The sequence below is a fragment of the Pipistrellus kuhlii genome, unplaced genomic scaffold (assembly GCF_014108245.1).
Source record: "Pipistrellus kuhlii isolate mPipKuh1 unplaced genomic scaffold, mPipKuh1.p scaffold_m20_p_2, whole genome shotgun sequence".
Taxonomy (NCBI): domain Eukaryota; kingdom Metazoa; phylum Chordata; class Mammalia; order Chiroptera; family Vespertilionidae; genus Pipistrellus; species Pipistrellus kuhlii.
In genome coordinates, this window is record NW_023425515.1 from 47,999,351 (window position 1) to 48,022,592 (window position 23,242).

At 39.3% G+C, this 23,242-nt stretch overlaps 2 protein-coding genes across 27 annotated transcripts in view; one reads left to right on the forward strand and one right to left on the reverse strand.

Annotated features, from left to right (window-relative positions):
* The window catches only part of LRCH3 (leucine rich repeats and calponin homology domain containing 3), a 104,846-nt gene extending 91,710 nt beyond the window's left edge, over nucleotides 1-13,136 (forward strand). For 16 of the 24 annotated variants that reach the window (XM_036447048.2, XM_045583898.1, XM_045583895.1 and 13 more), the window contains 4 exons: nucleotides 1,201-1,319; nucleotides 2,892-3,029; nucleotides 3,716-3,793; nucleotides 7,789-8,728. In XM_036447048.2, coding sequence (XP_036302941.1) covers nucleotides 1,201-1,319; nucleotides 2,892-3,029; nucleotides 3,716-3,793; nucleotides 7,789-7,989 — 536 coding nt within the window. In that variant the 3' untranslated portion in view covers nucleotides 7,990-8,728. Of the gene's footprint in view, nucleotides 1-1,200; nucleotides 1,320-2,891; nucleotides 3,030-3,715; nucleotides 3,794-4,794; nucleotides 5,292-7,788; nucleotides 8,729-9,867; nucleotides 10,005-10,162 lie in introns of those variants that run through there. The other 8 variants (XM_045583906.1, XM_045583912.1, XM_045583896.1 and 5 more) reach the window with 5 other exon arrangements.
* Nucleotides 13,137-14,226: 1,090 nt separating this feature from the next.
* The window catches only part of IQCG (IQ motif containing G), a 33,797-nt gene continuing 24,781 nt past the window's right edge, over nucleotides 14,227-23,242 (reverse strand). The window contains exons 7-11 of one of the 3 annotated variants that reach the window (XM_036447097.2): nucleotides 20,311-20,472; nucleotides 19,140-19,214; nucleotides 18,444-18,575; nucleotides 17,481-17,582; nucleotides 14,227-14,695 (exon numbers count right to left, since the gene is read on the reverse strand). In XM_036447097.2, coding sequence (XP_036302990.1) covers nucleotides 14,561-14,695; nucleotides 17,481-17,582; nucleotides 18,444-18,575; nucleotides 19,140-19,214; nucleotides 20,311-20,472 — 606 coding nt within the window. In that variant the 3' untranslated portion in view covers nucleotides 14,227-14,560. The remainder of the gene's footprint in view (nucleotides 14,696-17,480; nucleotides 17,583-18,443; nucleotides 18,576-19,139; nucleotides 19,215-20,310; nucleotides 20,473-23,242) is intronic. The other 2 variants (XM_036447100.2, XM_036447099.2) reach the window with 2 other exon arrangements.

A 23,242-nucleotide genomic window follows, 5' to 3' on the forward strand; every position in this document is an offset into this window, starting at 1 on the left:
TCTCCCATCCCCACCCTTTCCCTCTCTAATAGTTTTGTGTGTGTTTTTTTAAAGATAATTTCTTTATACCACCTAAAAGCAGGTTATAGTGTTTGAACAAATAAAATACTTTTTTAGGGCTTTAGAGAATGTTTCTCTTCTCTATAATGAGCTCTCTTACAGATTTTTTCTTTCTATGTGCTTAAATAAATGAATCTGTAATTTTTTTCTAATTTTTGTGTGTGTGTTTTTTTTTTGTTTTTAGTTAATATGAAAAATTTCTGCCTGGTCCCAAAAGAAATTACTACCTGGAATTAAAAACAAACATTTCAAGTCCAAAAATATTTTTAATGTAACTAATAGTTGCACTTGCAGTGAGATTTAAAATTAAACCAGAGACATACTGCTGATGAGATTATAAATTAGTATGGAAAACTTTTTACATTATCTACTAATGTTGAACATCTGTATAGCCTATAACTAGCAAATTTGCCTTCTGAAATATTTATACATGTATACCAAAAGATATGTACAAAAAGATTCATAGCAACATTTTTCATAATAGCCCCAAACTTAACGTCTATCAATGATAGAATGGATTAAAAATTGTGGTATATCTATACAGTGGGATACCATATAAGCAATGAAGATTATCAAATTAACATATACAACATGGATTAATCTCTTAGTGTTTATTAAAACAAGACACAAAAGCATGCACACATAAATATAATTTCATTCATAGAAAGTTCAAATATGGACGAAACTATTGAGATGTTAGGATTCAGGAAGAGGTGGTAGGAACCTGTGGTGGTAGAAATAACCTTTGGATACTGATGATAGAGCTTAAGAGGAGCTTCTGGGTGTTCGTAATGTTGCATTTATTTACCTGGTTGTGTCCACTTTGTGAAGATAATTCATTGGGTGTTCGTTTATGATTTATGTATAATTTTCTGTATGTGTGTTATTTTTCAATAAAAACATTATGAAGTGGATGTGATTAAACAAAAGTAGTTGAGCCAAATGGGAATGGACATTTGTTGATTTTTTATACTATTCTCACTTTGATTTTGTGCATTTGAAAATTAGCATAATAAATTTTTAAAGAGTTAATCCAGAAGTAGAAAGTGCTATACTTGAACGAAAACTGTGAACAGGTGGATCAGGTTATTTTTCCAATATTGGCAAATCACCTTTCTGTATGACATGAATGTTTTTTAGGTCATGGTTCAACCCTTCTTTCATCTTCTGAACCTACCACGGATTCTACAGATCCCATAACAAGACAGAATTCAAGGCAGAGAGAAGAAGAACTGGAATCAATAGATCAGCTACGGAAAGTGTGTACAGTACCTTGAAATTACACTTTTTCATTATAATCCTGTAATCAATTGTTTATGTGACTTACAATTTTTAACAGAGTAAAGAAGTACCCATTGTGTGATGAAAGTAAAAGTAATTTTGCTAGTAAAATTCTTTCAACTGTTTACTAGGGAAATGAGATGGGTTATTCTATAAAGCTCAATTCTTTAAATCCGGCCCTACTCATTAAAAAATATTTTCTGCTTCATGTAAAGAATTCTTATAAGAGTAATAATAATTTATATGTATGTACTCATATACATATCACACATCATTTATAGTATTTATTTTTTATTTTGGAGTTAAGAGACAATCTAGTTTTGTTTTGTTTTTTTCTTTTTTTACTTTTTTAAATCGAATTTATTTAAACAATACAACAAAATTTAATCAACAATATAGTTGCCATTGTTTTCTACTACTAGTGCCCAACGCTCAGGAAGCATTTTATTTTATTTTATTTTATTATTTTTATTTATTTATTTATTTATTTATTTTTAAATCAATCTTTATTGTTCATATTGTTACAAAGGTTCCTCATTTCTTCCCTCCTCCACCAGGTTCCCACCCCACCCTCCGCCCTCTCCCCATCTCCCATTGTCCTCATTTATAGGCGCAGTTTATGTTCAGTCTCTTCCTCCCTCCCTTTCCCCGATAGTAAATCCCTTTTCAGATAGTAAATCAGTTACTTAGCATTTTCTCATATCAATAATACCACCACATGCCCAATGATACATTTCACACAAAAGACATTTCCAAATAGGTCAACCAGCCTCATCCAGGCCCCACCCAAGGCACTCACAGATCAACACCCCAGCCCTAAGACAATCTAGTTTTTTTCAATCCTCACTTGAGGATATTTTTCCATTGATTTTTAAAAATATATATTTTATTGATTTTTCACAGAGAGGAAGGAAGAGGGATAGAAAGCTAGAAACATCGATGAGAGAAACATCAACCAGCTGCCTCCTGCACACTCCCTACTGGGATGTGCCCACAATCAAGGTACATGCCTTTGACCGGAATCGAACCCGGGGCTCCTGAGTCTGCAGACTGACACTCTATCCACTGAGCCAAACCGGTTTTGGCATTCCATTGATTATTAAAGAGAGTGAAAGAGAGGGAAAGAAATATAATGTGAGAGAAACACATCAATTGGTTGCCTCCTGCATGAACCCCAACCAGGGCCCAGGCCGGGAGGAGCCTGTAACTGAGGCATGTTTCTTGATTGGAATAAAACCCGGGACCCTTTGGTCCACAGGCTGATGCTCTATCCACTGAGCAAAACCAGCTCGGGCTAGTTGTTTTTTTAATCAGAAAATTATAAATGAATTTCTATTGTTTTATTTTGCACCACTATGCCCTGACTGCCATATCGATGTAATTGATATCCTAATTTATTGACTTAGATAGAAGGATAAAATAGGGATTATAATCTTAAGTTATTTGTGTTTTATCCTGATTTCTAATTAAATATATTCATTGTAATTCCATTATGTCCTATGTGCCAGCCACTCTTCAGTTAATACATTGCATGTTTTCTGTTCTTTTAGCACATTGAGTACCGTCTGAAAGTATCTCTGCCTTGTGATCTCGGAGCAGCTCTAACCGATGGTGTTGTTCTTTGCCATTTGGCCAATCACGTGTGGCCTCGATCTGTCCCGAGTATTCACGTTCCCTCACCAGCTGTAGTAAGTTTATTATGTTAAAAAATGTTGGCTGCTCGTCAGACATTTATAAAGTACAATGGCAGGCGTTGTGCAGAATGCTAGAGATACAAATATGAATAGTGCAGTCCCCGCCTTCCCTACCCTTCTGCCAGAGAAGAAAACGGGCACGTAGACCATGACTTACAGCAGAGGGCGTGATGTTGGAAGAGAGGTAAGAGGTGTACATGGGAATACAAAAAACGGACCGCTCATTTCTGCCTGAAGAACTCAGGAAAGCCCTCCAGAAGAGGTAAAATTGTAGGAATTCTGACATAGTATTTCTAGATTTGAAAGATAAGGAAGATCATGGCACATTCAAGGAATTTAACTTGTTTGGAATTGATCCTGCACAAGATGTGAATGCAAAAGGCAGGAGATGTAGCTAGAGAGGTAAGGCAAAGGCCAGCACCTCTTTTTGTAATAAAATTTTATTGGAACACAGTCCCGCTTGCTTATATATTATATGTTACCTTCAGACTATTAACAGAATTGAGTAGTTGCAACAGATCTTATGGCTCTCAAGACTAACATTTATTTGACTCTTCAAGAAAAAGTTTGCTAACTCTGATCTAGAGCATTGAGTTTATAAAGCAACTGGCAAGAATATTTTTAACATTAGCAAAATTTTTTAAATTTTGCTAGTAAATCACATTTTTCTTCCTTTGCAGCCTAAATTGTCAATAGCAAAATGCAGACGAAATGTGGAGAATTTCCTAGAAGCTTGCAGAAAAATTGGTGTGCCTCAGGTAATGAATTCATCATTTTTATATTGCTTAAATAGATGGTTATTATTTTTCTGAAATCGTTCAGAAGTGCAGGAATCTATAACCTTATAGGGCTAGCTTTGAACTAAACTGATCATTACTAACATGATTTTGTATTCTGAGAGGCAATCGGTATACTTTGAGCAGTTTTCCTTAATTATTTCCAAGGACCAAGCAAAAAATCATACATAAATTTTTTTATTTTAAATCTTTATTATTGGAAGTATTACGTGTCCCCTTTTCCCCCCAATTAACTCTCTCCAGCCCACCCCCACATATAATTTTAAATGTATTTAATAACATGCAAAGTAATCAAAAATAGTTATTCTGACATTTCCTAAACATTCCCACTTGCTATTTGACTTGTAATAAATACATCTTCATGCACAATAGTCTGTGCTTCAAAATAAGTGCATCTTCCATTGAGAATGCGTCAGTGGGTTTCAGGTATTTTCACACTTGTTGTAATACTTTTCTTGTTTATTTTGAAATAAAGTTAGACTTAGAGAAATGTTGCAAAAATATCGCAGAGAGTCATTGTGTACACTTCACCCAGGATCCTCCACTGGTAACATTTATATAAACGTAGAACGCCACCCAGACTAACGAACACTGGGATATGCTGTTAACTGAATTACAGATTCTGTTCAGATTTCCCGTTTTCCCACCAAGCTCTAATACTTTGGATTTTAGCATTTAGCCCCCAAGAGGCCATTTTAGGCTCTTGTCCTGCTATTGAAATTTATTGCTTCTGACTTCCGCAGTTACAGCTTTATTGCCTTTAATAGTACAAAAAATTAAACTTTATAGATGTGATTAAGGGATATGAACTTGATATACTTTTTATTCATTTTACCCTTTTAAAAACAATTATGTTAAACCAACTAAGCATGGTACTCTTAAGAAATATAATATTTAATGAAATTAAATTTAAAGAAATAAGCAACTTGGTAACATTTTATATGTTTTTTCATTAACCACAGTCATTACAGTTCCTGTCATCATTTTCTCCTTCAAGGAGAAAAACATGATTCTTCTGTCTCCTTTATTAGAAGTCCAGTATTGGGCCCTGGACTCAAGTTCCACTGTTTCTCTTGAAGTTAAGCCCTTGTCCTAACGGCTTTCACAACATGACTCTTTTTTAACCCAGTTCCATTCCTGTCTCTTCGCGGCCAGGACTTGTGAAGGCTCAGCTCACTGTCCAGTGAGCAGTTTTCTCTTTCAGCTCGTTCACATGCTGCAGAATGGGAGAGAGCGAGCTCGGCCCCATAGCGTCTGTATTAGTCAGTGTGTTTTCCTCCTTTTATTAAGTAGATCGTGATTCTATCTCTTTTTCACTTTTTTCTTTTGTGTTTTTTTTAAGAATTATAAAATGAAAGAATTGAAATATATTTGGTGGTAGTTAGCAAGAACCTTTAATTGCTGTATGAACAAATTCAAAAAAAAATTTTTTTTCATTTTTACATCATAGTTTCCTAAAGGCTCATCATCTCTTAGAACAAACCTTAAAAAAAAAAATTAAATAAATAAATAAATAATAATTAAAAAAAAAATATATATATATATATATATATTGATTTTTTTACAGAGAGAAAGCGAGAGGGATAGAGAGTTAGAAACATCAGTGAGAGAAACATTGATGTTTCTGGGATGTGCCCGCAACCAAGGTACATGCCCTTGACCAGAATCGAACCTGGGACCCTTCAGTCCACAGGCCGATGCTCTATCCACTGAGCCAAACCGGTTTTGGCAGAACAAACTTCTTTTAAATGTATTAATACGTTTTCTAAAGAAATAGCATGATTTTCTTCATATTAACAAGCAGGTCTAATACTCAGATGTTTACATTAACATTCAGTGCTTCCTTTTTGTCTATTGAATATGTTCCTACCTGTCATCACATTACACAAGCATGCCCAGTACCTGCCTGCTTCCATACCATCATGTCCTGAACAAAAGCAGGTGGCATGGGTTGGCATAGGGAATGGCAGCCAGAGAAAAGATACGGGTGATTCAAGAGAGTTACTGCATACCTAGAGGAATGCGGAAAACAGCCCCAAACAGCAAGACATGTTAGTAGAATTAGCCTGTCAAGCCTGTTGAAAGCACTGTGTTTACCAGTGTTTATCGTCATGGGACCTGTATTCTGGGCTTTATGGAACCATCATCTACCTCAGATTTAAAGTGCACACTCTTAAATTCTTTTAGAATGTGCCTGCAGTCAGCGAAATACAAAGACCGAGTGCCTTAGAGCATGCATTTAATTCAGCATTTGCCACGCAGTGGTGAATAGTGTTTATTGTGGGCCAGGCTGTCCCTATTCCTACCAGAACTGTGCTATTTGAAGTCAGGGGGAGAAAGCAATATAATTTTAAAATACTGGGTGGTTAGAAAGGGTTTCTTGACATAATGACATATCCTTCCTCTCCCCCTCTTCCCCACCCAAAGGGGGAAACGGACATTCCACACAGGCCACCTCTTCCTCCTCTGCCCCCCACTCTTTACCGCCACCACCGCCACCGCCGCCACTTCAGATGGGTTCCTGTTAGGCTGCAACTTCTGCTCTAAAAAAAATTAGTCATTTGCTTAGAACAAAGTGAAGAAAAATGAATAAATTTACAAACTCATAGGTTCAAACTAGCATTCTCAGGTCCTCTGCTAAGGAGAAAAGAGAATGCCTGTGCCGCCGCCTCTTCCTGTTACCCTGCTCCGGGCGCTCTGATTACTGCACATCTCATTATCTGTGTGACTTGTAAAGAAAACCAGGAATGTAAAAATGGTCATCTTTTAAATTGTATAATGTAAAATTTAATATTATAAATATCAGATTCTATATGTAAAGGCAAACAATTTCCCTTCTCAATATAATTTTTAAGTGTTTATAATGTAAGTTATGAATAAAATATTAAAGAATAAGGTGACTATGTCCTAACCGGTTTGACTCAGTGGATAGAGCATCGGTCTGTGGACTGAAGGGTTTCGGGTTTGATTCCGGTCAAGGGCATGGACCTCGGTTGCGGACACATCCCCAGTAGGGGCTGTTCAGGAGGCAGCTGATATATGATTCTCTCTCATCGATGTTTCTAATTCTCTATTCCTCTCTCTTCCTCTCTGTAAAAAATCAATAAAATATATATATTTTTTAAAAAGAATAAGGTGACTATTAAAAACTTCTGATAAGATTGGGCATGTGGGTATTCTTTTTATTACTGTGCTTTTACTAGATATGTTACATTTGAAAAACTAGTGGATGATAAAAATTTCTATGTGAGTTCAATATCTGGTGTACTAAAATTACTATATGTTATGTGTTGAGTATTTTCTATCAAGTCCAGTGATATATATTTATTTATTTAATTTCTTCATCTATGAACTGAAAGGTTTGGGTAATCTCTGAGATTTTTGGGATGTAGCTTCATTTTGCACATATCAGTGAAGACGTGGTTAGATGGGCATGCCGTGGTTTTAGAGAAGCACCAAGCCATCCAATACACCGCAGCAGCTAAATTCTCTGATTTTAGGCTTTCCTTCTTTTTTGAACTTTCGCAATTTACCTGGCTTTCTCTGAAAACTTCCCTCTCCTCGGCCTGCTCCAAGGTTTTGTCCGTTTTCTGAGAAGCCTATTCTTTTTTGTTATTGAGGAAGAATGAGATCCCAGAAAGAGGTTTCCTCTCGAAGCCCTCACTGCTCTCAGGCCTCCCTCAGCCAGCAGCCAGAGCTGCTCATTGTACCCTGAATGTCATACCAGTCACCATTCCAGCCAATTTTATTCTGCTGTTTTGTAGTAAAACCAAACTCAGCACACAGAGGTGTCCTTGTAGCTTTGTTGCTCAGCATTTTTCCCCCCATTCATCTTAGTAAAAAATGTTACGAGATGTTTCAGTGAGTATGATCATGTTGAATTCTATATTCAAATCTGTATTTCCGATCCACTGACTTTGTTTTTCTGTTTCCTTTCCTGCTCACACTTTGGACAGGACAATCTTTGTTCCCCTTCTGACATCCTTCAGCTAAACCTCAGCGTTAAAAGAACGGTTGAAACACTGCTTTCTCTTGGGGCACGTTCAGAAGAATCCAGTTTTGTCTCTCTGTCTATACAGCTTTTGGGTTTTGTGGCATTTTATTGTATTTTAATGTTAACTCTCTGTATGCTTTATTACTGGACCTTCCCCCTCTAGCTGAAAGATTGCATTCCAGTGGTTTTTCACCTCATTCCTGGGCTTGGTAAAGGAGGTTTGTTTCTCGTTCACAAATATTTACATATGTGCTTCTATCTTCCTGGCCATCGGAGAGCTAACCCCTAGCGGAGATGAATCCTCTCCTCATATGTCACGTTAGTCAGTAGGCATTTATGGAGACTAACAAAGAGCAACAGACCAGCCTTTTCCTCCTGGCCATCCACCCGTTCTCCTGGCCTGTGGCCTTGTTTCTGTTAATGCTGAGGTGCTCCTGCTAATACAGTCTGAGCCTGTCTTAGCATGTGACTAAGAATTTCATTCCGAATGACATAATAAAATTCCCATCTGGCTATTTTTCCATGCCTAAACACAGCTTTAAATGTTGAAATTGTAAGTTGCCGAACTTCTTCAACAGACGCTCATGAGGAAAGTAGTTGTACCCTTTCTGGTTTAAATCTCTGCATTGAACTGTGCCCTGAAGTCTCCCTGCTGGCTGTCTGGGCATCTGGAAGGCACTTAACCTTAATAACTTTAATTTCATCAGAATGGTCAGTCCAAAATCATGTAGGTTCTCTAGATTGTTATTCTGAGCCCAGTGTATACATTTAAAACAATACACAGCAAGCGAATGGTCTAGAGCTGACTTTGCAGGGGTAGGCAGCTGTCCAGATTTACTATGTGTTCATCTTTAATTGAGCTTCATGTCTAGAATCCTATTAAGAATTTAAAATCAGAATTTATGTAATTCCTAATACCATTTGAACCATCTTACTAGGTGAACTTGTATTTTATAGACTGTTGAGGAAATTACATCTGAACTGGAGGTAAAGAATTAGGCAGCAGTCTCTGTTCTGTACACAAAGGCAAAGGATATATTTGCTTTTAGAACATCCTGTTGTAGAAGTCAGCCCGGAGGTTTGATTGTTTTCAGTTCCTTCTATATTAAATGAGACAGTTACTTAAAACATTTGAAACTATTTACTGTTGGTGCTGAAACATGGAACACTGTGTTGGAAACTTTAATTTTATGTTGTAGTAGTGCCTTCCAGAGTTTGGGGGGGAGGGGGGGTCAGATGTTTCTGAGTCAGAGATCATTTAGTTCTGTGGAATTTTGTGCTTTTGAAAAAACACCTGATAAAAAACACATGGTCTTGTGTGTGGTTTGAAGGGCGTAATTGTGCATTCTTTTGGGAACACGTGGTTGTCTAGGCCAGCGGAAGGTGACTGCATCCGGCAGCACAGCCGCCGAGGACGTGTCTGTCACGTGCACCGGCGCAGGGAACCGGCCTCAGAGAGAACAGGTCTCTCCCAAGAGCAAAACCCTGGAAGTCCATGTTAAGTGTAGGAAACTATACTTGCAGTTGTACTCAAAGTATTTACGCAAAGTTGATCATTTAAAAGAGCAAAAGATTGCAGTTACTGTTTTTTAATCAGATAAGTATTTTTTAAAAGAAAGAAGCATTTAAGGACCAATAACTGCTTAAAATAAATACTTGTTATATTTTTTTATTGCAGCTGATTTTGTAAAACTTCCTACTATAGTAAGTGCTAATGAAAAGCTGAGAAAAGTTCAGTTATCTTCTTTAATAAGTATGTATAATTTCTTTTTAATGAAACCAGAATTCTCCTTTCTGTCCATTTCTTCCCGTAATCCCTGCCTGGTATGAAGCCCTGATTTTCACAATCAGGACCTAATGCAGAGAGGAGGCATCCCTCCCTAGTGCCGCCTGAGCGATGGCACCAAATGACCGTGCCTTCCTAGTGGACGGCATTTCCAGCGCATTTTCTCCTGCAGCCCAGCCATCTGATGTAACGTGTCCTTTTCTCTCTCTTCACCTGCCTGGTTTTACTCATTTGCATTACTCTTTTATTTATCAGAGGTAAAGCTCTTGCTTTCACTCCATAGTCTGTTTGTCCTCTGTTGTTTGTGTAAGTGTATGTAACTTGTCCATTTTCCATTTTGCAAAAACAATCCTATGTATTTTTAGTTGTGTTAATAAAGTGATAGTATCAGATACCATCTCCGTGTGCCTCATATGAACAGAGGTCATTTTCCCAACTGACTTTTCACATCTCAGTTGATTATTGTAAGAGATGCTTATTTTTTTTCTTTTCAGTTCTGTGATGTTCATCCTGTTTTCTTTTGTGTTTATGTCACGTTTTCCCATTTCAGGAGCAATTATGTTTGCCTCTCCACATTTTAGAAGAGAAAGGTCTGAGCCAGGTTGCAGTGACGGTGCAGGCTCTCCTGGCGCTGGCCCCGCCCAAGCAGCAGCAGCACCAGCTTTCTGCTGCGTGAGGACGCCCCGCACTCCGGGCACTGCCTGGCCAACACGCCCAGGACACACCATCGCCGCCAGCCGCCTGCTTACCCAGAGCTCTCACATGTTCCTAACAGGGACTGTTCCCATGATTCCTAACAGGAATATTTCGCTTCATTTCTCCATTTTAGGGGAGGTTATATCCATTTCCATTGAATTGTTTTGGAAGACCTGGTTGGTTTTCACAAATGAAACGTAATCCTGTCATTCCTGAGAGCCGAGCTTCCCTGGAGGAAGGGTTTTGCGCCTCCCAGAGCGCGCCTCAGAGGCTCGTCAGCGCTCTCAAAGGCACAGACATGCGGTTAGCCTTCCCTGTCCCCGACCTCTAGAGCTCTGGTTCTAAACGTGGTTGTTCAATGGAGGCTCCTGGAGCATTTGTTAAATACAGGTCCTCGTCAGTAGGGTCTAGGAAGGCCTGGGTACCTGCATTTTCAACGAACATTCCAGATATTTCATGTAATGGAGTCCACCGTTCCAAGCTAGATATTTGTGTGATTGGGGGAGTAATGACTTCACTGTGTTTTCAGCCACATTTAAAACCAAAAGCTATATGGTGACTACTTGGACTTTCTGTCCAAGGCAAAACAGAAATATGTAGAAGGCCTAGATTTTGCATGGTAAACCAATGGAACAAAGTTGTATTTAAGGCCAGTGTCCTAGGCCCTACTGTTCGGAATCCTCAGGCCGGTAACTCAGCATTTGCTTTGCCTTCCCTGAGCCCCCTCCCCTCCCCTCTTCAGGCCATGCTGCTCCCAGGATACCTGGGCCTGCCAGCACCTTCCAGTCACCGCAAACACGTCCAGCTCCCCAGCTGATGGAAGACCATAAAACAAAGCAGAAGGAATAAGGGGAAAGCCACGAGTCTTCTGTTTCTTCCAGGCAACTGTCAGTTCCAGTGGCTGAATTAAACCACTTGCAGCATCTTAAAGACGGCTCGCTGCCTTCTCATCCAGCTCCACCGCCAGTGCCTGTTCCCCGACTGTGTGCAGAGGCGGGGCCCGAGGGCTCCCCCACACAGAGCCAGGCCTTTCCCTGAGCCTCGGGAGGTCAGCCCTCGGGTCTTTCTTCCTCTGCATTTTGAACCCTTTTTAGTTGTCGGTGATAATGTTTTGGTCACTGTCCTTACAAACCAAGTAAATAGCGTAAGTGAAGATACTAATTATCTAGTTTTTTTTCTGTTGTTGACTGTTCTGGGTTTCCTTTACCAATGCATGCATTTCAGCATAATGTTCTCACTCTTTTTATCAATGTAAACGCAGCATCTAAACGTAACTTTGGATAAAATGATGTTTAGTATCTGATAAGTCAATGTTTTCTACTTGTTCTCATAAGCCTTAAGGAAACGAGTTCATCAGAACATTACCACTTGTCCTAGTTTTAAATTATGTATCACAGAACACCTGCACTCAAAGCCCAGCGTTCGATCTGCACAGAACAAAAGTAAAATGTTTTCCAAGTGCTTAGAGCCAGACCCATTATACTAACAGTCCCAGACACCCACCAGTCATATGACTTGTTTAGAATTTAGTTGTGTGTATTTTTAAACTATATTTTTCCTTCTGGTCAACATTAAACCTCAGTACTACTTCCAGATTATAGCGAGCCATTTGAATGAAACTCAGCAAAGGACAGGACTCTTTGTCACATATTTTGCAAGGAATAACCCCAGAAGTAAATAGCGTAAGTGAAGATACTAATTATCTAGTTTTTTTTGCAACATTCGGAACATTTGCAACTAATTTTCCCAGAGGAATAAATAGTAATTTCAATGCATTTCAAATTTTACACATAAGCATGAAACCTGTTCATGTATTTTTATCAAATTTTACATTTGAATTGCTAGGAAAAAAATGTGCAGTTTTGGTTGATAATGAAAGGAAGATATCAAATACATTGAATTTCTTCAAGATGAGGGAACCATGACTTTTTTGTTGTTGTTCAAAATTATTTGTATTCAGTGTTTCAGTATTTTATTTGTACCTTTGGGTTTGTTTTTGCTTTTTTTTTTTTTTTTTTTAAGTTTTATTGAGGTATTATTTATATGCCACAAAATTCTGTTGCTTTATAGTGCAATTTTTTAAGTTGTACCTTTTTTTTTTTTTTTTTTACTGAAAAATACGATTTAACACTTAGCCTTGCCAGATACTAATGAAGATGACTTTGTAACAGTTCCACCTGACGGTTTACTTATGAGCTTCCTATGAAGCAGCAGCCTTCCCAGAGCTGGAGTGTGAAGGAAGGAAAGGCTGGGTGCCCACCCACCAGGCCCTGCCACCTGCAGAGGCTGTAAGTCAGCAGGTCTCTGGGCTTTCAGGCGCACACGCGCTCGGCACTCCAAACCATTTTCTCCGAAACAACCCACAGGAGGAGGAGCCTTCATGTTTGACTAGAACAGAGGAGGCGGCTTACTAATAGGTCACTTTTCTTTATAAAAACACAGTCTCACAGCCAGTCAAGGAATCTGATTTCTCTTACTTGCCATAGCTCAGCAGTGACTAATGTGTGCCTGTGCTGATGAGTGTGATGAATTTTTAAAAACTAAGCACTTAAATGGTTATAGAAATGAAGGAAAACATGGATATTTTGAAGCTTTTTTATATACATATTGCAGTGAGATGGTTTACAGCAGATTTTATTTCTGAAAATGTTGTAAACATGTAATTAGTAAAAGAATTTGTGAAATGTTGTCCTATATTTGTATGTGTGTAAATATGGTGCGTAAGTTCTAACTATAAATATGTCAATATCATGTATGTTATTTTAAATTGCCTGTATGCCACCTTACACTTCCACACTGAAATAAAAACCAACACTTCAATAGCATGAGATAAAGGCTGATTGAAAATGTTCTTATCTAAAGCGTGATTTCCGTGGCAGAAATGAAAGAGTATCTAATTTCCCGAAGGAACGTCAGATCAGGAGAAACGGGGTTCTCATCATAGGTCCTTGACATCAAAATGTACTGTTTAAAGGAAGTATGGAAGTCAGTAGTGCCCTGTATTTGGACTTAGATGTAAGGCTTATTTATTAGTACATGAAACACATGTGACTCTGAGACACATTTTCTCTACCGCTTGTGCCACTGAAAAAGCTTCAACATCCCAAGATTCTGCTTTGATTAAGCAAAACAAGAATGACCCAGCGGCTCACTCTTTTTTAGGGGAAGAGGGAGGGTGACCAACCATCAGCTTTATGTTGCAGGCACAGGTTAGGTATTTTCACATGCATTGTCTCTTAGTCTTAATACCCACGTTCAAAAATATCTCCAAACTGGTCTTCTAGGGAACCTGTGTCCCCCATCTTTACCTGGTTGGGTTTGCTAACATCTCATTTCTAACATTTCTGGGAAATTGAATTGTCCTTACCTATTTCCCAGAAAAGGAGCTGAAGCTAAACCATCATCATCACCTTTTAATAAAAACACTAAAATGATAAATCTAAAAGGCAGGAAGGAACCAATCTTTAAATAAAACTTCACTACATAAGTATATTATGCTGGACACGTCATAAACATCATCTTGTAATTCCTATTGAACACTTCACTTTTTTTTTTAATGTATATTTTTTTTATTGATTTTTTTATAGTAAGGAAGGGAGGGGGGAAAAGAACCAGAAACATCGATGAGAGAGAAGCATCAAACAGCTGCCTCCTGCACACCCCCTACTGGGGATGTGCCCGCAACCAATGTACATGTCCCTGACTGGAATCAAACCTGGGACCCTTTAGCTAGACAGGAAGTGGCTGCAGCCCTCCGCTCTACCAGCTGAGCTATCGAAGGGGGCACAAATTTGGGACCCTTTAGTCCGGAGGCCAACACTACCCACTGAGCCAAACCAGTCAGGGCGAACACTTCACTTTTGCTCATAGAGTGTTTTCACTATCGACCAATTGAATAAAATCAGAATCAGAGACTTATTACATGAATTATTGAAGTTTTAATGCATTACTGTAACAGCCTATGAGTTTTTTCCTGGTAAGAAAGAGCAAGATGAATCTTCACAAGTCTCCTACAAATAGTTCCCAGCAAAAATTTTTCAAAATATGAACAAGTCCTAAATCAATGCTATAATCTTATTTCAAGGTTTGAAACTAATATAACAGGCAAAGTGAAATAACCAGGCCACATCTGGGAATGTCCAAATCAGGAACTACTGAAGATGAGTTATCTGATGGTAATAGATGTTTCTTACTCCCTTCAAGTCCTCCCCATCTCCGGATGCCAGAGGAAAAGCCGGAAGATACTTGGTCATTATCTCTTGATTCTCAGTCTATTTCTGCCTCTGCCTTTACCTTTTGAATCCTTGCCATCAGCTTTCTCCCTCTTAGGCATTCTGAAACCACCAATTTCATTCCGCACTATAATGCCTCGCCACCAGGCCTGGAGCTGGAAGAGAAAGGGGAGTGGGAACAATTTATAGTGCCTGACAAGCTGCATTCTTCCTACATAAGGGTTTGAGGTTTTTTTTAAATATATTTTATTGATTTTTTTTTTACAGAGGAATAGAGTTAGAAACATCAATGAAAATCATTGATCAGCTGCCTCTTGCACACCCCCTACTGGGGATGTGCCCGCAATCAAGGAACATGCCCTTGACCGGAGTCGAACCTGGGACCCTTCAGTCCGAAGGCCGACACTGTCCACTGAGCCAAACCGGCTTTGGCAAGGGGTTGGGTTTTAATGAAGTGACTTGTATCTGAAGAATGGACTGAGAAATGGGTGTGCCAAGCATGCCCTCCCTGCAGCAGTGCTCCCCGGTTGTGCAGGACCCAGAGCTTAAGCCATGGACTCAAGTTCTCAAGGAGTAAAAAAAAACAACCTTTTTCTTACACTTAGAAAACCAGCTCCCTTGTACTTTTGCTCTTCACAAACATACTTTTCCATCTAACAACAATTTGATCCAAGTTTAAAATGTGCAGATAGGCCTAGCCAGTTTGTCTCAGTGGATAGAGTGTCAGCCTGCAGACTGAAGGTCCCGGTTTGATTCTGGTCAGGGGCACATGCCTGGGTTGCAGGCTTAATCCCCAGTGTGGGGCGTGCAGGAGGCAGCCGATCAATGATTCTCTCTTATTGATGTTTCTGTCTCTCCCTCTCCCTTCCTCTCTAAAATCAATATATATATATATATATATATATATATATATATATATATATATATACACACATATATATATGTATATGTATATATGTATATATATATATATATTAATATATTTTTATTGATTTTTTACAGAGAGGAAGAGAGGGATAGAGAGTTAGAAACATCAATGAGAGAGAATCACTGATCAGCCGCCTCCTGCACATCCCCTACTGAGGATAAGGATGACTGGAATTGAACCCAGGACCTTTCAGTATGCAGGCTGACGCTCTATCCACTGAGCCAAACCAGTTTCGGCAATAAAAATATATTTTTAAAAATAAATAAAATGTGCAAATATAGATGATTTCAATAGACTTCTGGTGCACTTCATATCTTTAATGATTGGTTAAAGGATCAATACTTATTTTCAAAAAGTAAGCCTTGCATATTTTAGTCATTAGAGACAACTGTTCTGGGCTACTTTAAAATCACACTCAGCCATAAAGACTGAGAGCAAATCCACTAACAAAAACAAAAAAAAGGTGGCCTTCCTCTAGTTCTTACATTTTTGCTCTCAGTCAAGGAATCCTGACTAGTGGGTGACAAATAGAAAACACCATAGGAGCTCGATAAATACTAACTGTACATCTGACTCTCCTAATGGAAAGCTCAAGTTTGGATTTGGTTACCTGATCCCGAATGCACTTTAAAGCTTACTTTTTTAAAATATTTATTTTTTTATTGGTTTCAGAGAGGAAGGGGGAGAGAAACATCAATGATGAGAGAGAATCGTTGTCTGCCTCCTGCACGACCCCTACTGGGGATCGAGCCCGCAACCTGGGTATGTGCCCTTGACTAGTACCTTCATTCTGCAGGCCAATGCTCTGTCCACTCAGCCAAACCAGTTAGGGCTAAAGCTTACATTTTTAATCTACTCCTAATACATATCCCAAACTACAGCCTGCATATTATTCTATCTCCGCAGGTACTCCTCTTTCAGAAACAAGGACGATCCTCAAAACAAGTTTCAGTTCCATTGATGTTATTTTTGCTTGATATTTCCTAGAATCTGATCTGCCAGTTAAAGCATCATGAATATATAGAAGTTCATATAAAACTAAAACTTTTAGCCGGGACCGGTTTGGCTCAGTGGGTAGAGTGTCAGCCTGTGGACTGAAAGGTCCCGGGTTCGATTCCGGTCAAGGGCATGTACCGTGGTTGCAGGACATCCCCAGTAGGAGGCAGCTAATTGATGTTTCTCTCTCATCGATGTTTCTAACTCTCTATCCCTCTCTCTTCCTCTCTGTGAAAAATCAATAAAATATATATATTATAAAAAAAAAAAAAACTTTTTTTTTTTTTTTGTCTAAACTTATCCCCTCTACTTTTTTTAAAAACAGCTCTCAGCACAATCTGGCAGATAGCCTGGGCTAACTTAGAAATAGGGTTTTCAGAAGCAGCATGATATTAGAACTCTGTCAAGAGCTATTTGGTTAGGCCAGCTTGTATGGCCCAGCTGAGCTGCATCCCATGCACAAAGAGGGCACCAGTTCAATTCATCATCTGGGTTTGGGGCTTGATCCCCAGTAGGGAGTATACAGGAGGCAGCTGATCAGTGTTTCTCTCTCTCCCTCTCCCTTTCTCTAAAAATCAATAAAAACATTTTTTAAAATACGTTTTGGTTAGAAATAGTATCCTTAAATTTGACCTCTGGGCACAAATTCTAGGTTTTGTTTCCACTGCCAAGTCACCTTCTTTTCCCTGATTAAAGCTGGAGGAATGAACCAAAGGACGTGTGTGCATACATCTGAACCTGGCCAGTGGTCAAGGACAACGGGGGGGGGGGGGGGGCTTGAATGGGAGGGTGGGGGATGGGAATGGGAAAAGGACAAATATGTGATACCTTAATCAATAAAGAAATTAAAAAAATAAAGTTGGAGGAATGTCTTTTTCTGTTAACTGTCTCCCTGCACCACCGACTGTAGATGTCCTGTTCTGAGTTTGATAATAAGTGAGAAGTACTTTGCATTCCTCAGTGGTAAGCCAGATACAGAACTGAAAGGAGTCACTAAGACAATTACAACTTTCTACCTTTATGATGCTCTTTAATTCCAAGGCAGTCTGCTCTATCTGCTTCTTGTTCTTCTCCTTTTCTATACGATCTTCAATGATGACCTGTTCATACTCCCTTATCTGCAAAAGTAAACATTAATTATGTTACAGGACTCTTGGCTAAGCTGTGGCCCAGCCAGCCCTGCAATTCTAATAAAATTTAAAATAAAGCATGCCAAATCTAAAGATAAACAAAAGGAAAAAATACTTACTGGATTTCTATATTATAAATATTCACATATTAGCTTCATAACTGTTCTGTTCCCAATTGTTTTTTCAGTTTGAATAATTCAAATTTGCCTTAAAATATTTCATAAAAATGAAATATTAATGTGATTAATGACCTCAAATTAATGTCATTTTTTAAGAGCTGTGATAGAATGCACACATGAAGCCATACTTAGAAGCATTTTGGAAATCATAATTTACTGTCTTCAGAGACCATAAAATAGAAATTTCAAGAGGTGGTTGTGAGGGTCAAATTAAGTTCTACTAGAGTATGTGCAATACTAGTAAGGTGCCTGGGACAGAGTAAGCACTAAGTGTTAGCTACTGCTCTTGTTGTTGCATTGTCACCGCTATTATGATCACTGAAAAAGAATCCCATGGCCTAGCCAGTGTGGCTCAGTGGTTGAGTCTCAACCTATGAACCAGGAGGTCATAGCTGGATTTCCAGTCAGGGCACATGCCCGAGTTTTGGGCTTGATCCCCACAGGGAGGCAGGCAGGAAGCAGCCAATCAATGACTCGCTCTCATCAGTGATGTTTCTATCTCTCCCTCTCCCTTCCTCTCTGAAATCAATAAAAATATATTTAAGAACAAGAAAAAGATGGTTTACATCTTCACTTTGTGACCAAAAATAGCATTACCCCAGCTACTGTAACTTAGCTGCACCCACTCCTCAGTACTCAGCCTTCAGCTATTGAAACTCTGCTTCCTTACCGTCTTTGCAAGCTCTTGGAGGTGTGCTAAGTCACTGGCCTTCGCAGCTTTGAGAGCATTCAGTTCATTCTGTTTCGTTTCTGTGTCCTTATCGTATTTCTCCATCCAAAACTCTAGCTTCTCCTCAAGTTTCTATTGGGAAAGAATATTAAATTATGGCTTCTACCAGACACAAAGCACTTATATAAAGTTAAAGAACAAGCAAAATGTTTCCATAGTGATAGAAATCAGAATCGTATTCAAATTACAGCTTTATAAAATATTTATTCAGATGAATAACTATTTTGTTTTGATGTATGTGAAATACATGTTTAAAAATATTTTTTAATATATTTTTTATTGATTTCAGAGAAGAAGGGAGAGGGAGAGAGAGAGAAACATCAATGATGAGAGAGAATCATTGGTCAGCTGCCTCTTGCACACCCCCTACTGGTGATCCAGCCCGCAACCTGGGCATATGTCCTGAACGGGAATCAAACCATGACCTTCTGGTTCGTAGGTTAATGCTCAACCACTGAGCCACACCAGCCGGGCTCAGATGAATAACTTTAAAAGATAATATGGGCTATAGCTCATTCATTAAGCTGATAGAATAAGATTGATTTTTTTCCCTTAAAAAAAATGTGTTGGCTGTCCTTGGTATTTTGTAAATGAAACATAAACATGTCAGAGGATAAAATAGTTCTGGTGACTCACCTGCTGCTCCCTTCGAAGGAATATTTCAATCTCCATATGAATCTGGTTTTCTTCTTCAGTTTTCAGCCTTAGTTTCTATGAAAACAATAAACCACGTCAGTTCTTCCCAGCAGGGCTCCTGGGTTGGAAATGAGAACTTCTCAGATTAGAGGAGAGGCTGCGGCAGAAGCACAGGACTCCGTGGTGTTGCTCCGGAGCCACAGTTCTCCTTTCAACTCGCTCAGTGTGTGCTCACCAACCGCGGAGCCCTGTGTCGGGCACTGTGCTGGGTGTGTGTGAAGAACCAGAACAAAGGGGGCCGTAATCCTGTTGCCTGGAAAGTGATGTCAACTTAAGGATGTCAACAAAGGCCCAGGTTCTCAGGCCTAGGAAAGGCAATGCCAGGTGCAAGAAAAACATTTTCTATCACAAACGTAGCCGCCTGGGGAGTGACCTTCCAATAAGCAGGGAGCTCAGAAGAAAGGAGTCCCGCACAGACACACTCTACTGCTTGCTCCTTGTTGCCTGCTGTTCTTTCAGCCGTTCAGCTTTCCTTGTTAAGTTTTATGAACTTCAGATCTCTAGCTTTTGTGTTTCTTAGCGGAGGGATAAAAGGTACTGGATGCGCTGGCCGGTGTGACTCAGCGGTTGAGCGCTGACCCAGGAACCAAAAGATCGAGGTTTAATTCCCAGTCAGGGCACGTGCCTGGGTTCCAGGCTCTGTCCCTAGAATGGAGTGTGCAGGAGGCAGCCAATCAATGATGCTTCTGTCTCTTTCCCTTTCTCTCTCTAAAAATCAATAAAAACGTTTATTTTTAAATAAAGAAAAAAAGGCACTGGCTGAGTGAGGAAAGCAGCAGCAAAATCCTGCAGTCACTGCAAACCTAGTGTTACTCTCTTCCTATGATTGCCAGGAGGTATGGCAGGCGCTTTTATGAAAGTGATCAAGGGAAGAAAGTACAACCAGTTTTCAGTCTTTACAAAACAACAGGGGATCCAGGCTCTCCCACCCATCAGAGTCCACGGGCAAACAAGCAAGTCCTCCTTCCCTTCTCATCTTTAACCTCAAACGTCAGGGCCACAGAAGAGGTCAGACAACTCATGGGGATGTTCCTCTCGCTCTCCGCTAGCTGAGACAATGTGAGGAGGGACAGCTATGCCATCCCCCGGCTCCTGCCTGGGCAGCAGTTACCTCGATCTCTTCCAGCAGGAGCTCCTCTGTTTTGTTACACTTCTTCTGGGTCTGAGAGATCTGCAGCTCAGTGTTTCTCTTCATAAAGCGATTCTCCATGTTCGTTTTTGCCTTCAGCTCTTGCAACTGGTCCTTGAGGTGAGCAATATATTCGTTCCGACTCTGCAGAGGTAAGGCCAGGTTTGTAAATGAAAACACATCCTACCTCCATTCAGTTCAGCCAGTGGTTTTAAGCTTACTTTTTGTATGTACATATCAACAAGGACCTGAATCTATTTTTCTGCTATCATGCTATGGGAAGTTTAGCCAGTAATCGTGGATAGTATAAGTGAAAAGGAAAGATAGGTAGTTCTAAACATCAGGACTGTGAGATTCTTTCTGAGACACACTATTTGGTACTTGGTATCCACAAGAATTTCCCATTGCATATATATATATATATATCTGTCAGCAAAGATGGCAGACTCTGGCCAGAGGTAACAGCAAAGATAAAGACGGCAGACTCCGGCCAGAGAGAAGAAAGAGGGTGGCGGCCAGAGCTAAGGCCTGGGTCCCAGGTGCCGGAGGAAAACTGGTGCCAGAAGCCAGGGGAAGTAAGGCCTATTGCACGAATCTTTGTGCAATGGGCCTCTAAAATGTATGTATATATATATATATATATATATATATATATATATATATATGTGTGTGTGTGTGTGTGTGTGTGTGTGTGTGTGTGTGTGTGTGTGTATATATATATATATATACACCCCCCCCATATTTTTCGGACCATAAGACGCTCCGGACCATAAGACGCACCAGTTTTTAGAGAAGGGAAATGAAGAAAAAAAGATTCTGAAACAAATAGTGTCCTAAAATATTTTATGTGCATTAAAACCCAACATCACAGTCATAAACACATGTAATCAACCCTGTAAAGTAAACAGCAGCATTTAGAACCATTTTAGAGCCGGGCAAGCACACAGAGACCACACAGAGCCGGGCAAGTAAAAAAACTTTTTTTTTAAAGTATATGTGTAGGCTATATTTGGACCATAAGACGCAGGGACTTTTCCCCCCCACTTCTGGGGGGAAAAAAGTGCGTCTTATGGTCCGAAAAAATACGGTATATTCTTCTTACTAAAAAGAAAAAAGTTTTATTGATTTTATTATTTTTTTTAAGAGGGAGAGGAAGGGAGAGGGAGAGAGGGACATAGATAAAGGTATCTACCTGATCGGGTATCAAACTGGCGACCTCTCGGTGCATAGGATGATGCTCAACAAACTGAGCCACACCAGTCAGGGCTCCACTGCTCTCTCTTTTTAGTAGGAAGAACACTAGTCTAACGGTCAAAAGACCTGACATTCTTCTCTGCAAGCCCACAGCTCTGTGCACTTGGCCAATGAATTCAGCTAAGACTTACCTTCTGAAAAATAGAAAATTAACATCTACCCTGCCTGAAATATCTCATGAAGTGAATATAAGGACTGAGAATATGTGTGAAAACTGTTTGCAGGTTACAAAGCAGTTGGCAATTTTAATGTTTCAATATTTATTTTAAAATATTTATTCAATACCACACTAAGTAAATAGTAGAGATCTTACTAGACATTGTCCTTGACATCATAAAGCTAATAATCTTGTGGTAGACAAGTGGTTAAGGGAAACAAACAAATATGTGTAAACGGTTTTAAAGGTGCAAAATGCTATGTAAGAATAGGGCAACCAGCTACCAAAGAAACTAAGACGGAGGCCAACACTAGAATGGATCGTCTTTAAAGAGCCCCTGAGAAAGGAATGGTAACGCTGACACCTGATGGATAAGCATGTCTGTCGCATGATAAGTGGTGTCAAGAAGTCTAAGGAAAAGGAAATAAGGGTGCCGAGACCTGAGGCAGCAAACACCTAGATATATTCCAGGGACCGAAAGAACATTCTGGAGGCTCTAGTCCAGGGAGTTGACAGTGGGACAAGATGACGTTGGAGGGCAAGTAAGAATAAGACCTGCAGGATCTCAGAGGCATATTACAAGGTTTGAATTCTATTTCACTGGAAGCCGTGAAAGTTTTAGTCAGGGTGGTAACATCGGATTGAAAAAATTCAGATGAAGTGTGAGTAATTTCACAGAGAGATAATAAGAGTTTCCCAACAGCACAACAAGCAAGCATGCAACTAACAACAAAAATGCATGGCTTTAGTCATTGATCTGTGTTTCCCCAATTATCACCCAACTTTAATCTTACCATGTAAACTAGGCAGAATCAGTTCTAAGTAAGTATTAGAAGAAGAAACAAAGCAGATATTGGTCAAGATAATCTATAATGAAAAGCATGTCCTATTTAAAGAACCATAAAATTAGCCAGGAAGGAATTCTTCAAGTCATTTTGCCTACCTTCTTGATATAACTCTGTGGAACTGTTCCAATTGTATAGCAATTATTGAAACTGTATCAGAGCATTCCAAAGAGTATTTCTGGTAGAGAATATGCTACAAACCCAATTGGTAATACTTAGTATTTTATAAGCTTTTACGAATTATAGGACTGTGGGCAAATTACTTAACCTCTCTAAGACTATTTCTCATCTGTAAAATCCTGCCAGTGCCTGGCACAACTTAGGTGCTCAATAGATGCTTATTAAGTACATTTTAAGATATGACTTTTTGGCTCAATTTTTCCTTCCCTTCCCTACACTCTCCTCACTTTTCTCCATTCTTCTCCATTTTTCTTCTTTCTTCTCTTCTAGTTCCAAATTGTATGGCAGTCAGTGATAAAGTTTGAATCTGTAGGAAGACTTGAGTTAAAGTAAAATGTGATGTGTTCACTTCTTCATCAACTGGGATCCTTTAACCTATTTAATCCCTTAGACTTTCTTCAAGGCTCCGCTTATATATCACTTAAATCCAGAAAACCTTTTCCAGAAAACTTCAGTCCACATAAGTAATTGTAGTTTT